Here is a 14,643-nt window from a genome sequence, read left to right on the forward strand (position 1 = left end):
GGTCATTAAAATAGCACTTTAAAAATATGGAAATCATTGTAGTCGGCTTTTTCAGCCTTCTAAAATTAAGTTGATCTTCTGAATGATCCATCAAACACACTAACAAGTTCCTGCACTTAATAACAAAAATTTAATCATACTTATAATATTTACACATGCATTTAGTTTCCTATAGTTATGTGACCTAGAGATGCAAAATCAATTATGCAATTATTTTAGTAATTATTAATTTGTTTATGAATTTAACAGCAAATATTTAAATGAGTATAAGAATTCTATTTTAAAATTTTGAATATTACGTAATTCTAATATGAATCTTCTTATTGCATAACAAAATTTTGATTATTAGAACTTTATTTATTTAAAAATTTATTGTAGAAATATTCGTAAATTATAATTAACCTAGTAATTGTAATTTTTTATTTCACCTAATGACTTTTAGATACTTAATTCACAATATTTTTTAAATACTTAATTAAATGTTCGAGTAGAAAAAAATACCCAAAACTGTTTTATAAACATTTTCATAAATTAAAAAGTGCCATTTTTGCACAAAACTCCCAATTTTTATTGAAAAATTTAAAATAACTTACTCATTTCGACAACAACACCTAGATAGTTTTGTATTAAAACTAATAAAATACCTTAATTTAAAATATGTCTTTATATGTAACGAAATGACGTAACATGTTGACCATATTCAGTGCTATTTAAAATAATACTTTTTTAAAATCAAAAATTTCTGAATTCTCACTAAAGCGATACATACCGGTGAAACATCTTTTCCGCGAAAGCTCATGCTGCATCTGAATCGTTTTTGATTGGCTTTTTGACTGTCAAAATTTGATGCCTGTTTGTTCCAAATTAATGTTGCTAGTATTTTATTTTACATTTATAAACCTAGATTATCAAATAAAATTATTTTCGTTGAAAAACATTAAGAATCATCCGTGAAAACAACCAAATGTTATGTACAAAATTCCTTAAAATCCTCCTTTCTGAAAGAGTTAGAATCAAATAAATCCAAACATTTTGCGAGTTATGTCTTCACAAACATACTAAACTTAACTAAAAACTCAGCGGCGCGACAGCCCATAGAGGGCCAAGGCCTACTGTGCCCACCTCAGTTTTCTTGACCTTGGGCTCTGGAGTGCAGGAGCAGATGTTCCGGTCAGGTGGTCAGCCAAACGTGGAACCCCCAGTGTTTGAACTAAACTTGAATAATTAATAAAGTTTGAACTTGGTACTCATTTATCGACCCACTGAAGGGATGAAAGGCCTTGCCCGGTCCGAGGATCGAACCAGGGACCTGTGGCACAACAGCGCGAAGCGCTACCGTTCAGCCACCGGGCGTCAAGCTCACAAACATACTAAACACATAAAAATTGAGCGAAAATACAAAAAGGAGAAACGTATCAACTTTAACACGATTTTACTCACTAGAATGTCACTTAGCTAATTTTTCTTCCATTAGCTCTTAGTTCTATTAAATATTTAAATTTATACGAGTCATATAAATTTAAATATTTAATAAAACTAAGAGATTAGATATATTTATGTGCTATTTATAATCATTACAAAACTCTTTTTTTAAAAAACCATGATAATTTTTATCCGATTTTCTTTCGTTAACATGAAAAAAAAACAGGAGATATGTTTGTTAAAAACTATCATATTTGATTATTGCTGATTTGCTGAAAAAAAATATCTTAAAAAATTATTTTTGGTGAAAGGACTGATACTATTACGTCAGTGAGATAATACATTAAAATAGATATAAATAAAAGATTCGAAATCACTTGAGTTGTCTCGTCAGGTCTCGGTGAAAGGTAAGCATTGATTATTTTAGTAATAATTCCAATATATGCACAGATATAGTGTGAAAATTTCTTTCAATTATAGGCTTCAGAATAAACAGTATTTTTATTATTAAATAAAAACATTTTCATTGAAATTCAGTAGCTCAAAAGATTCTAAAAATAGATTTTAAACAGACGCATATAATTCTTGCTCCACTAATTATGTACAGAAGTCAATCTGAAATGTCGTATACTTAGAATAAATGAATTTATAAGCCTAAAAAAATTTAAAAAATTGTCTGCAAGGGTTTTCCAGGCCAATTTTTGACTGTATTAACTTTTAATATCATACACGATGACATGACATAGGTTAAATTAATTTTGAAACGTTTTCTATCTGACATCAGATTAAATTTTTAACTTGTTGTTCAAAATTCACTTTATTATTTTGCTTGTATAAGAATTTGAAGCACAGTTCAATAATGAGTCTTTCGTTAATTTGATGACAGTTTCAATAGTTCAGTTTGAGCCATTTTTTTAAAATTTTTGTTGCAATAAAAAATCTTAATTATTTTTTAAATTAATCATCTTTTTTCATTAAATTTATATTTATACAATATATTTCTTACATATAGTTACCCCATATCGAATAATTAAAATGTAATATGCAACATAATAATTTCACTATCACAATTCTTAATTATATTCCTAATATTATTGCATATAGTATTATAGATATTATTATATTATATATACAGTAGTCTTAATACAATAATTATGAATTCGCTTTTACTTTGTTACATGCTTACATAATTATTATGGTTTTCTTTATTAGTTTGCGGAAAAAGGGATTTCTAATACATAAAAATTATTGTGTGTTTCAAACATTTTTTTTAATGATTTTGTGGTTTTGCATATTACAGTATATATGGGTGATTCTAACGAAACATGACAATTCGGACCAAAAAATTTCTTCAAATTTAAAGTCCTCAAAATGATCTAAAATTTTTTCGTGTACTTTTTAGCTACACTTATTAATATCTTATACACAGCAGCATAGTTTATTGACATTTGCTCGAGAAAAAAAAATTAAATAGTAATTCACCAAATCTTGAATGCCAGGAAAATGACATATTACCTTAGAAGTTTAAAAAACAGTCATTTTACGTTAATAGTAAACAACTCAACTTAAGCCTTTATGTTGGATGGACCATAAATTGCTTAAATTAATTCCTTTTATCCACTGTAGAAAGAAACAAAAAAATTTTTGTTGCTGATATGTACAGAATAAAATTTTGTATTATAATCAATCATTAAATAAATAAATAACTTTGATTACATCCAAGCATAATTAAAATCAAACATAAACTTGGTATTAGGTTAATATTTGCTTTCCCTCTTTACAGTATTAGCAGTTGAAAGGAATTTCTGGTATCACTTCAATGTCCTGGCATTCATAAGCCAGGAAAATGACAGCCAGGATAGTGACAAATTTGCCATTTTATAGCATATAACTTTACTTTAATTTAATATTTTGGCCTAAGACGCTTATATTCTGCGGAAAACAACAGTATTTTTTAAAATAACTCAGATAAATCTTTGTAGTTTTTGTTATTAATGATTTCAAGAAGCCAGGAAAATGACAGTATTAAAACCTACTCACCTTGAAAAATTTTTTGAAATAGATTTTGAGCCAGAAAATTAGTTCTTTATTCATGTAACAAGGCATGTTCATATACGAGGGTATCTAATCAATCTATTAACATGAGATATTGATTTCTGGCGCTATCTATTTTGGTTATAAATCACTAAATAAAAGCAGCCAGGAAAATGACTGATTTTCATGGGACAAACAAATTATTAAAAAAATTTTAAACGAAGTTTTAGTGAACAATACCCTCTGCGTATATTCTAGAAATGCTTACATAGGATAAGATAAAAAAATTAGATTTTGAAAAATGTATGGGAAGTTTTGAAGCTAGTTATTATTGGAAATATTGTTTGGGACATGACAGGAAAATGACATTCTGATATTCAATTAAATTTTTTAAGTATACAATACAGTCAATGCTCGTGCAAAGTCATTTTAAAATGCTAACAGCAATGCTATTTATAATTTTTTTTTAAAAAAAGTTTCTTTTAGCATTATAGTATTAGATCCTGGAGCAAAGGACAGTAAATTGTCATGTTTCGTGAGAATCACCCATATACCCTTGTCTGCTTCTTTAAAAACCTCCTTAAGACAAAAATTTTATGGCATTAACGTTTCCCATCTTAAACTGAAATGTATTATCGCCTTTCTTCTACCACTCCTTAAGTAGCAGAGAAGTGGGGGCACTTAGTATTCACTCGAGGGATCTTTAAAAAATCCGGTTTAGGAATAAATTACATGAGAACTGCAGTTTGTAAAAAGAAATCAATTTCAGGTTTAAAATCAGCGACTCGAAAATATCTAAGATTCGTCTAAAAAATCTAATGCAACAGAATAATTAATAAATAAATAATTGTTCCCTGGTGTAATTTGCTGACAGTGACTGTTGAAATTATTATTTTTTCTTCCTAATTTAAAAATCACCACGATAAAGGCTTAATAGAACATATTTTCAAAATTAATTCTAAATGTTAACTAAACATTGAATTGAATTTAAAATATTAACTAAACATTGAAAATGATGTTCGGCAAAAAAAAAAAAAAACCTTAAAAGAACTAAAACTAAAATAACCAAAATATTTTTAGTTTTTACTTAACATAAATACTCCTTTTTAACACTTTAAAAATTATCTTTTAGTAATATAGATACAATGCGTGTAAAATCTTAAAGAGTCAAGTTTAAAAATATAGCTACTTTTGTTAAAGTTTGAAATGTTAACAGCTCCTTTGAAAAATAAATAAATAAAAACAGACATTATTTTGAATTTTTTTCTTGGCTGTGGCAAATGTGACCTGATATTTTAAGTAAAAAATATAACATAAATTAATTTGTATTAAATGTAGAATCAAAAATTTCTGTAAAATAAAATATCGAACTAGAATTTAATGCTTAGAACTCAAGTAATTTTTTGAGTTCTAAACATTAAACTTAATTTTGAGTTATAAGCATTTACTTAAAAACTCAATAAGGCAGAGTTAAATTATTAATTTATAAATATTTGTTTAAAACTCGATCATTTTAAATATAAACTTAAACGTTAAATATGTACGAATTATCTTCAATCAAAATTTGTAAAAGCAAATAAAAGAATTTTAGTTTTTGCTTATTTCTTAAGATAAACAAAGTTTTGATTTATGCAAATTTCCCCCCGAAAAAAACAGGAAATCAACCTAAAATTCCCCTTTTACTTCGAAATCATTTCCTTATTCATAATAACTGGAATGTTTTTACACGCAATCGACGATTGTAAGAATCGTCAAGCACACACACAAAAGAAAATGAGAGCTGCATTTAATGTTTGTATTAGAGTGCGCGAGCGTTAGATTTGCTAATTAACTGTAACTTATGCATGATTAAAATGGGTTCATTTTGGTAACTTACACTTCAATAGATAGAATGAAATTTTACTTGATGAATATTTATGTCATTTTGGATGTTTATAAAACATAGAGCCCTCACTTTTATGTTTCCATAAGACTCTGTAANTATATATATTTAAATTTTATAAACAATTTTTTTTATTAAATTTTTAATTATTTAATTAATCCATAAAATATTATTTTATATTCATATCACCTTGTTTCAACTGTGATAAATATTTTGTTAGTCTTTTATCAAACGCTAATTTGCTGAAGATAATTAAATATTTAAAAAAAACTATGTGTATAAGTGAGTATATGGAACATCCACATTTCAGAGCCTTTGACACAAGGACAATACTGCTCTGCCACGGAGGTCCCACTAATGTTAATATTTATTGTGATATCAAGGATTTTACACGCCGTTTGGTCAAACCGATTCAAAGGGAGCGGTATAACACTGCATGTATTTTCGTGCTGTATTTCTTAAACTTGTGATATTTGGTCTTTAGATTGACAAGAGTTATAAGGCTGTTTTTGTATTTGCCAACAAACCCGCATATGCACAAAAGTAAATAAATCATTCGACCCCATTAAACGAAGGATAATACAGTCACATTAGCTTGATTGATCCAAAGTTTAGTATCTTTAGAACTCATTAAATAAACAGTCGAAAACATCATTTAGGTCCTTTTTTGCTCAGTCATAATTTAAAAATATATTAAGAAATGAAAAATTAGCCTCATTCTAAGTGCTATTAACTATTTTAATAAACTGCTGTTTTAAATAAACATGATTAATCGAATAATAAGGTCTATTGTTATTCTATTTGGTAAAAGACACAACCATCTAACCCTTAAAAATTACTAAATAAATGGCAAAATGAATGATGCTTGCGGAAAACAATCTTGTTATTTTATCGTGAATTTTCACAACAAGGTGTGAAAACCATTTTTCTGATAAATTTAATTTAAATGATGGATTTTTACTAAATGTGTGGTAAGAAGAACAAAAAATTTGGAAACAAAAATTTCGGTTAAACCTTTATTATAGGAACGTGGAAATGAATGGTTTAAGTACCAAATTTTTTGGCTTTTATTACTAAAATTATGTTTTTTTAACAGAAATTTTATTACGGTATGGTAATTTTACCGGATTTTTTTTTCTTTGTGTGGTTTTGTGTATTATGGGCAAAATAAGTTTTATCAAATGTTTTGTAAATATTTCGACATATATATGTGTATATTTTCCGAAAATATGTTTCCGATATTTCATTATGAAACAACTTTCAAATAAATTCTTTGGAAAAAAAAAATAATAAAAAAATTTCTCAAATTGTCCCTTTCTTGTTATTTCCATTTTAACTCTCTGTTTTCGCCCTTTTGGACATAATAAGATTTTTTTTCATATATATTTCGAGACAAATATGTGACTTTTTAGAAAATATAACACATAAATTTAAATATTGAACTATTTTTAAATAAGTTTCACGGTAGAGAAATTTATAAAAACTTATGAAATGAAAACATGAGTTTTTGATTAACCATTACTATAACGAACGAAATAATTATCAAATGAAAGATTTAAATTTCATGTCGGTGCTAATTACCAGAATTCTCTCTCTTTTTTTCAAAAAGGTTTTTACCATACAAGTATTTCTTTTTTTGACCAAAATTTATTTCTCAGTGTTTACTATTTTGAAGGTGGCACCATGGTTTCAAAAAGAGCAGCTGTTATTGGTGGAGGTCCTTGTGGATTAGGGGCTATACAAACATTAAAGCAAGAAGGTATAGAACCAGTATGCTTTGAAAGAACAGGTCATATAGGAGGACTTTGGAGGTACCACGATGATGACGTAGATGGAATAGCTTCAGTAATGAAGACTACTATTATCAATACGAGTAAGGAACTGGGTGCCATGAGTACATTCCCACCCCTAGCTGAATATCCAAACTATATGCACAATACTTTAATGCACGAATATATAGTAAAAGCAGCAGAACAAAATGGTCTCCTGCCTCATGTACGTTATCATCATGAGACAAAATCGATAGAGATGGCAGAAGATTATGAGGTAAAACTGTATTTTCTTTTTAGTTATTTGTATTTAAGAATTTATAAAAACTACAATATTGCATACAGTTAGTCAAAAATACATAAATCACTCTTTGCAGATTACTTATTTCTCTTTATAATTTTTGAATATATGTAAAAAATGAAATAAAAAAGTATCAACTCTAAGTTTCGCAAAACAATATTTAAGCATGGAAAAAAACAAAACTCTGCAGAAATCTAAATAATCATTACTGGACTAAAAGCATTAAAACTAGTTTTATTACCGAAGACAGCAAAGAAGAGTTCAAGATATGATTATTAGTCACCTACATGTTTCATCAGGTCATCAAACTTGTTATTATGTTTTTATCGCACCTTCTTCAGAAGTAATAGAGCCGATTTCAATTATTTTCTGTTTTTCCTTATCTTAAATACATTTACAATTCCTAACTACTTACTATACTTTTTCACTACATTTTTATTGAGGAGAGAAAAACATTGTATCCTACACAAATTTGAAATATTTTACACAAAAAGTAACAATTGAAATAACTCAGAATTTTGTTTACGTTTGTCTATTTAAATAATTTTTTTCAAGAACAAATTCTGTCATATACTTTGGAGAAAAATTATTTTTTAAAGTAAGAAAAATTAGTCCGTGGTGCAACATGGTGTTGTACTTGAAATCATGGGATATTTCTCCTTTAATAAAACTCAGAGTTACTTTCTTCTCAACTTATTACTTATTGCGATATTTATTCAATTAAACTTATTTTTAATGTACGTTGTAAGCTTAAATAAATAATAATCAACGTAATACTAAATAATCTTTTAGGTTTAGTTAGAACATAAGAAACTTTACTTATTGAGGATGGTGTAGTGCACAGGGACCTGTTTCATAAATCAGGTACCATACAGGCCCACCGTACAAGTATACACATTTTTCATTTTGCTAGATCTAACAAAACTATTTTTTTCAATAACATTGATATTTTATCTCAAAGAGATAACATTTTAATACTTATCTTAGATCTGTTTTCAATAGCAAATGTTGTGGGGTTGTATCTTCCAACCAAATTGATTATTATAGGATTGATTATAGAAAATTACTCAACAACTGAAAATTAATAAATGTTTTCTTGCACATACCTGGAAAACTTGAAGTGGTCACCTAGTACCTGTTGTAACATGCATCAATCACAAATACTAAAAGCAAAATTGCACCACTAAATGGCGCAAATAAAAACACTGGTCTAAGGTGCAATGCACTCCCCTATAAATTACGAGGCCTGTTTCTTACCGACCGAATACAGCCATCAAAATGATGGGGACGGAGGAAATTTTTTTTATCCCTTTTCAAATGCTCTCAAATGATACTGTATTATCAAATGATACTGTATTATTAAGTTAGTAATGAAATAGCACCAAGGAAACGTAAATCAAAAATTTTACCTGAAATCCAAGATGGCGTGGATAGAAACTTCTTAAGGGTGGTCATTACGAAACATCCTGTATAAGTTTTGATCTTATGGGAAATTCACGCACTTTTCCCGAATCTTCAAGGTTCGAATGACATGCCTAATTCATGTTAATTTATTGATGTATACAATTCCGTTACGAAATCAGAAATAGCTATTTCTCATATTTTTCTTCCGATTCATCCAGATAGTTGGAAATAAAAATACGAAAAATAGCTATTGCGAACCTAATAGCTTAACCAAGAGCAAGATAAAATCTGCTGTTATTTTTACTTCTTTTATTTCTTCATATCTTTGGAGCAACTGGTATGAACTAAAGTTTTTTTGCACAAAATTATTAAATTAATTTGTATAAAGTAATTTCATTCACTCAAAAAATGCTTTTTTTCGATAAAATTTATTAATTTTTTCATTCAAGTTCAATGTTGATAATAAAGATTATGAATTATTTTTATTACAGCTTTTATATCTTGGAAAACTGCATAAATTTAAAGACAAAACTTAAGTTACAAAATTAAGTTGCAATTAAGTAACAAAATCACAAGAATCGCTTTTTCATATAAAACATACTATTGATGGATCCATCAGGTAGTTGAAAATCAAAATATGAAAAGTAGCTATTGTGAGCCTAATAGCTTAACCAAGAAATCAGTCGCAATCTGTTAATACTTTTACTTTTATTTATTTCTTCATATAATTGAAACTACTTGTACGAACCAAAGCTTTTTTTTGCGCAAAATTATTAAATACATTTGTATGTAATGTAATTTTAATCAGTTAAAAACATGTTTTTTTTTTGTAAAATTTATTAATTTCTACATTTGAATTCAATATTTATCGAAAAGGTTATGAATTATATTACATAATAATTTTTACATCTTGGTAAACTACATAATTTTAAATGCCAAACTTTTAAGACTTTAAGTTACAATTAAGTTACAAAATAGCAAAAAAATACTTTCTCTTATTAAACATACATTTCTATCCATGGATCCAAATAGTTGAAAATCAAAATACGAAAAGTAGCTATTGTGAACCCATTAACTTAATCGAGAATTCTGTTCCAAGATAGTATCTGCTAATATTATTACCTTTATTTATTTCTTCATTGAAGCTACTTGTATGAACCAAAGCATTTTTGCACGAAATTATTAAATTCCTTTTTGTATATAATGTAATAATCAATAGTCAATAAATGTTCTTTTTTCAGTAAAATTTATTAATTTCTGCATTTAAATTCAATATTGATAGAAATGATTATGAATTATATTGCATAATAAATTGATTATTAATGATTATGAATTATATTGCATAATAATTAGATTATGAATTATTAATGATTATGAATTATATTGATAATCTTTGTAAACTACATAATTTTAAATGCTAAACTCTTAAAAAGCCTGTAGAATTATTTTTAAAAACAAAATTGTATAAAAAGAGAACTATTGTGTTTAACAAAAGACAACGTTTTAGCACTACAACAGATGAGTTTAAATTCGTACTATATTATTAATTTTTATTTCATATATGTTATGATTTGTTTGATTTTTTTCAGAAAACAGGACGCTGGAAAGTAACCAATAAGAACACCCAAACGGGAGAGCTAGTATCAGAAATTTTTGACTTCGTATGTGTATGTATAGGCCATCATGTTTATCCCAATATTCCAACTTTTCCAAACCAGGAAGAGTTTGAGGGTAAAATAATGCATACACATAGCTTGAAAAAAGTAGATGGATTTGAAGATCAACGTGTAGTTGTAGTTGGAGTTGGTAACTCTGGAATGGATGCTGCCGTGGAATTAAGTGCTGTTACAAAACAAGTAAGTAGATTCAAGGGTTAAATGAATTTCAGAGAAATATATTTCATTTACCAAAACACAATAAGATCCTAATAGGAATTGTAATAGTTTATGATAGCGGTTCCAAATTTTTTCGGCTATGGAACCTTTAATGATAAACCTTGTTTTAGCGGAATCCACGAAATTTTGTGAATAAATTTCTTTAGTAATAGTGAACATAATTCAACGGAAACTATTTATCATTTTGAAAATATTAAATGATTGAAATTTTATTAACTATTTTAAAACATTTAGTGAAAAAATGAAGAATAAAATGTTTTCGTCAGATCGTTTTAAGAATAGTCTTAAAATTAAATTTTACGTCCTTAAAGTTGAATTCACTGGACTGGAGCGCCGCCTTGTCTAGCTTTTAAATTGATTCTTTTTTTGTCTAGTTCCTACTTTGATGAAAGCGGAAATTGAAAGAACAGATGTATGGTTTCCATTAGAATTAAAACGAAAAAAAAAACATTAAGAATGATTATCAAAGAAAAATACTTGGTGATGGTTATTTTTACTCGATGCGCAAATGAAGTCCGTCATGAAATTCCTTTTCATGAAGCTTCAATCTTTCTAAACTTTGTGATTAGAAGAAAAAAAAACACTTTTAATTAGGCATTTCTTCCCTTGCAGGCATTTTAATTTAATTATTTCCTTAGAATGACAGATATATATTTAATAAATAAAGGAAAATTAATTAGACTTAAATTGAATTGCATGTTTCGAAAATCACAACTGGTAAAAAAAAGTCCTTGCTCTCGGAATTTCTTTGACATTTCCACGGAACCTTAGAGTTTTGTGAAACACCATTTCGGAATCGCTGGTTTACGGGATCTCAATAGTTATCATCATAAATGTTTTTCAACTTTGACACATAAAAAAAATGAACAAATGAATAATTAAGAGTTCATTTTTGTTAACTATCTTAACAATAAATAGTGTTTTTGATGCAACCTTTTTGGTATTCGCACGTAAAATGATAAAGCTCGCTATAGTGAATTGTCTGTGGACCCACCTATAAGTCCACTATAAATTTTCACTCTAAATGTCAAACGAAATCAGAGAAAGAAATATTTTTTTGCATATTGCAATAGTATAGTTGGAAACAGTGATAGCCCTAGGGTACATAATTTGCTTTATAAATTAATTATGTACCTAAATATGTCAAATTTCTCCATAACAAAGTTTTCTTACAGCTAATTTCTTTCTATGACGAAAATTTTAATCGAAACGTTAAATAACAATTAAATATTCTCCATTTAACGAAATGCTCTGTAGTGGATAAACAACGATGGTTAAAATAATTTAGAAAACGAATTTTTTAGACGTTTATCTTCTTAATTTTAATCATGTTCATTTTTTATGCATTTATCTTTGTTTCATTTCCGTCATTTTTGAAGAAAATTGCAATTAAAAGTTAGAATTTCTGTGCATTCAATACAGTCTTCCAACTGCATATTTTCAAACCTTTTCTATTTTTCAATTTAGAGAAATAATCTATTTTAAACACATATGGACACAGCTTCTTGAGCTGTGGTTATGTCATACTGAAATATGCATAACATATTTCCTAGTGTTTTAAAAACCAAATTATTATCTTATTTAAACCTTGTTCAATTAATAAAAATCATTAATTTAATCTGAAATCTTTTAATGCTTCAACCTTTAGTTGAGTGCAGAAAAAAATCTATTTTTAGAGATTCCCTCTACATCTGCCCAACACATTAGCATAGAATTCGAAAACCGTTGCATGTTTCTCTGTTATATCTCACGCTTTCTTTCCCGCCAACGCATTTGAATGTGTAAGCTAAGAAAAAGTACCTTGGCATTAAATTTAATCAATTAATAGCCAATACATGGATTCCTTAACTTTTCTTGGCGAAAACTATGCTTGCGTACATATGACACTCGCATTTTTTGATTTCATGGTAGATGATGGGCCTTCACCTGATGGGCCTAGACCAGCAGCCGCACCCTCCGGACAATTTTCTAAATTTATTAACTTACATATACACAAAAATGAAATATTTTTTTTACTTTGGAACTCCATAGGATTCCTTATTTCTGAAATAATAAATTTTTATTAACTATCGAATTTAATTCTTCATTAAAGCTGTTCCTATTGTTTAATATCTGCATCACTCTTGCCGACATCACACTGGAATAATATATGGACAGTTGAAAATACACCTACCAACATCTTCTTCAACTTATGGTCAATACATCAATCAACTTCTACAACAGAATTTTTACGTAATCATCCAACTACTTCAACAAACCAAGTTATTCTTGGATGGTTCATTTTCTATTTGAGCTGTTCCCATTTTTTTAACACGCTTCTTTGAGTCATGCCCATTTCCTTAAACACTTTTTTTCAGCTGTATCCATTTTTTAAACACAATTTTTTGAACTGTTCCAATTTCTTTTACACTAAGCATACCAGTACTTAATATATACCTATTTCTACCATAGCCGGTCAAATGACAGAACTTTATGTAATATGGATGTTAGGAAGGAAATAAACTTAAAAAAACTTTATTATAATTCAGCAAAATTGTGTATTGCCAATTGTTATGTATTACAAACACAAAGAATAAGAATTTTTAATTCATTGCTCAACGCACTTTCTACATATACAGGGTGTTTCCACTGTACATTTTCCGCAAACTTATTTCCTCTGCCTATTATTATTTCTATAATTCTTATAATTATTCTTATTATTATAAGAACATATAAGAATTATAATTGTCACTTTTTCTTACACAAAAATGCTAATCTAAAATGTTAGGTACTTTCTTGAAATTTGAGTTCACAGTTATTCTGATTGAGCTAAATAAGCAACAGTCTTCGCAAAAATGTGCAACTAATAGTATCAATACGTTGAACACGCATTCCATAGTAATTTCTGATCAGATAACCTTATAAAGCAATAAATTGTTCTCCCGGTCAAATGGCCGGTTGTGGTAAAAATAGGTATGCGACAAGTATTATTCGAAACAAACAAAATACAAAAAAAAACAAATAATCATAGAATATAAACTGTATATAATTATTAGAAAAGTCATGAATTCAAATGTGCAAAAACGATAAGATGATAAGCGCACTTTCGAAGCAGAAGTTCTTAAACGGTCATTTTACCGGTTATGGCAGGGATGGGCAAACTTTTTTGGTCGAGGGCCAAAAATCAAGAAAAAAAAATTTTGGTGCGTCAAGTAAAAACTTCAAAATTGAAAAAAAAAAAGCGATATACAAGTTTTAATTTAAATATTTAGTGAGATGATGGAAATTGCGATTTCATTTTTAAAAGTTGCTTATATTAAGGTTGGAAGTGAGATGTGCTTATTTTAATGCTAAAGGCTAAATGCTTTTCTGTTAGCCTACTTGTGAAATGAATTTTTCTAAGGTTCATAGTTGAAAACTCTTGTTCACATAGATAAGATTAAGCAAACATAGCACTGACTTCTGGGCATGAAATATTAAATTTTGGAAACTAGCTTTTGGTAATGATTCGCAAAACTTTGGCATATTTAGAAACAACTGCTTCAGATGATTGTTAGATTGGAGCGTAAAATGCGCAGTCTGCCAAATGTGAAGTACGATTTACCTATATTAGATTCCATAAGTCAGCTCCTCGAGAAAGACAAACGCTAGTTGGAGCCAATCTACGGCTATTCTATAAAGAACTTCTGCTTTCAACATTTTACCAATTGAAGCTGTCTGCGCTAACTATTTCCATCAATTTATGTTTTGTAGAACAAAAATAGAGAAAGTAAAAGTGTCATCAGTACTTTGTTAAAAAAGGAAAAGCAGAAATAATTTTAAACGTAGTCGATAAGAAAATGGATGTATATTGTTTATATTTGCCACTGATCGGCAAATAAAAATTCTATCCGCGGGCCGGATAAAATCTTCCGGCGGGCCACAGTTGGCCCGCGGGCCGTAGTTTCCCCATCCCTG

At 28.2% G+C, this 14,643-nt stretch overlaps 1 protein-coding gene across 1 annotated transcript in view; it reads left to right on the forward strand.

Annotated features, from left to right (window-relative positions):
• Positions 1-1,768: 1,768 nt before the first annotated feature.
• Positions 1,769-14,643, forward strand: part of LOC107450462 (flavin-containing monooxygenase 5-like) — a gene marked incomplete in the record, with an annotated part of 19,697 nt that continues 6,822 nt past the window's right edge. Inside the window, 3 exon segments of the mRNA XM_071187304.1 lie at positions 1,769-1,829; positions 7,014-7,384; positions 10,402-10,668. Of these exon segments, the coding sequence (XP_071043405.1) occupies positions 7,022-7,384; positions 10,402-10,668 (630 nt within the window).

The sequence above is a fragment of the Parasteatoda tepidariorum genome, chromosome X1, assembly GCF_043381705.1.
Source record: "Parasteatoda tepidariorum isolate YZ-2023 chromosome X1, CAS_Ptep_4.0, whole genome shotgun sequence".
NCBI lineage: Eukaryota > Metazoa > Arthropoda > Arachnida > Araneae > Theridiidae > Parasteatoda > Parasteatoda tepidariorum.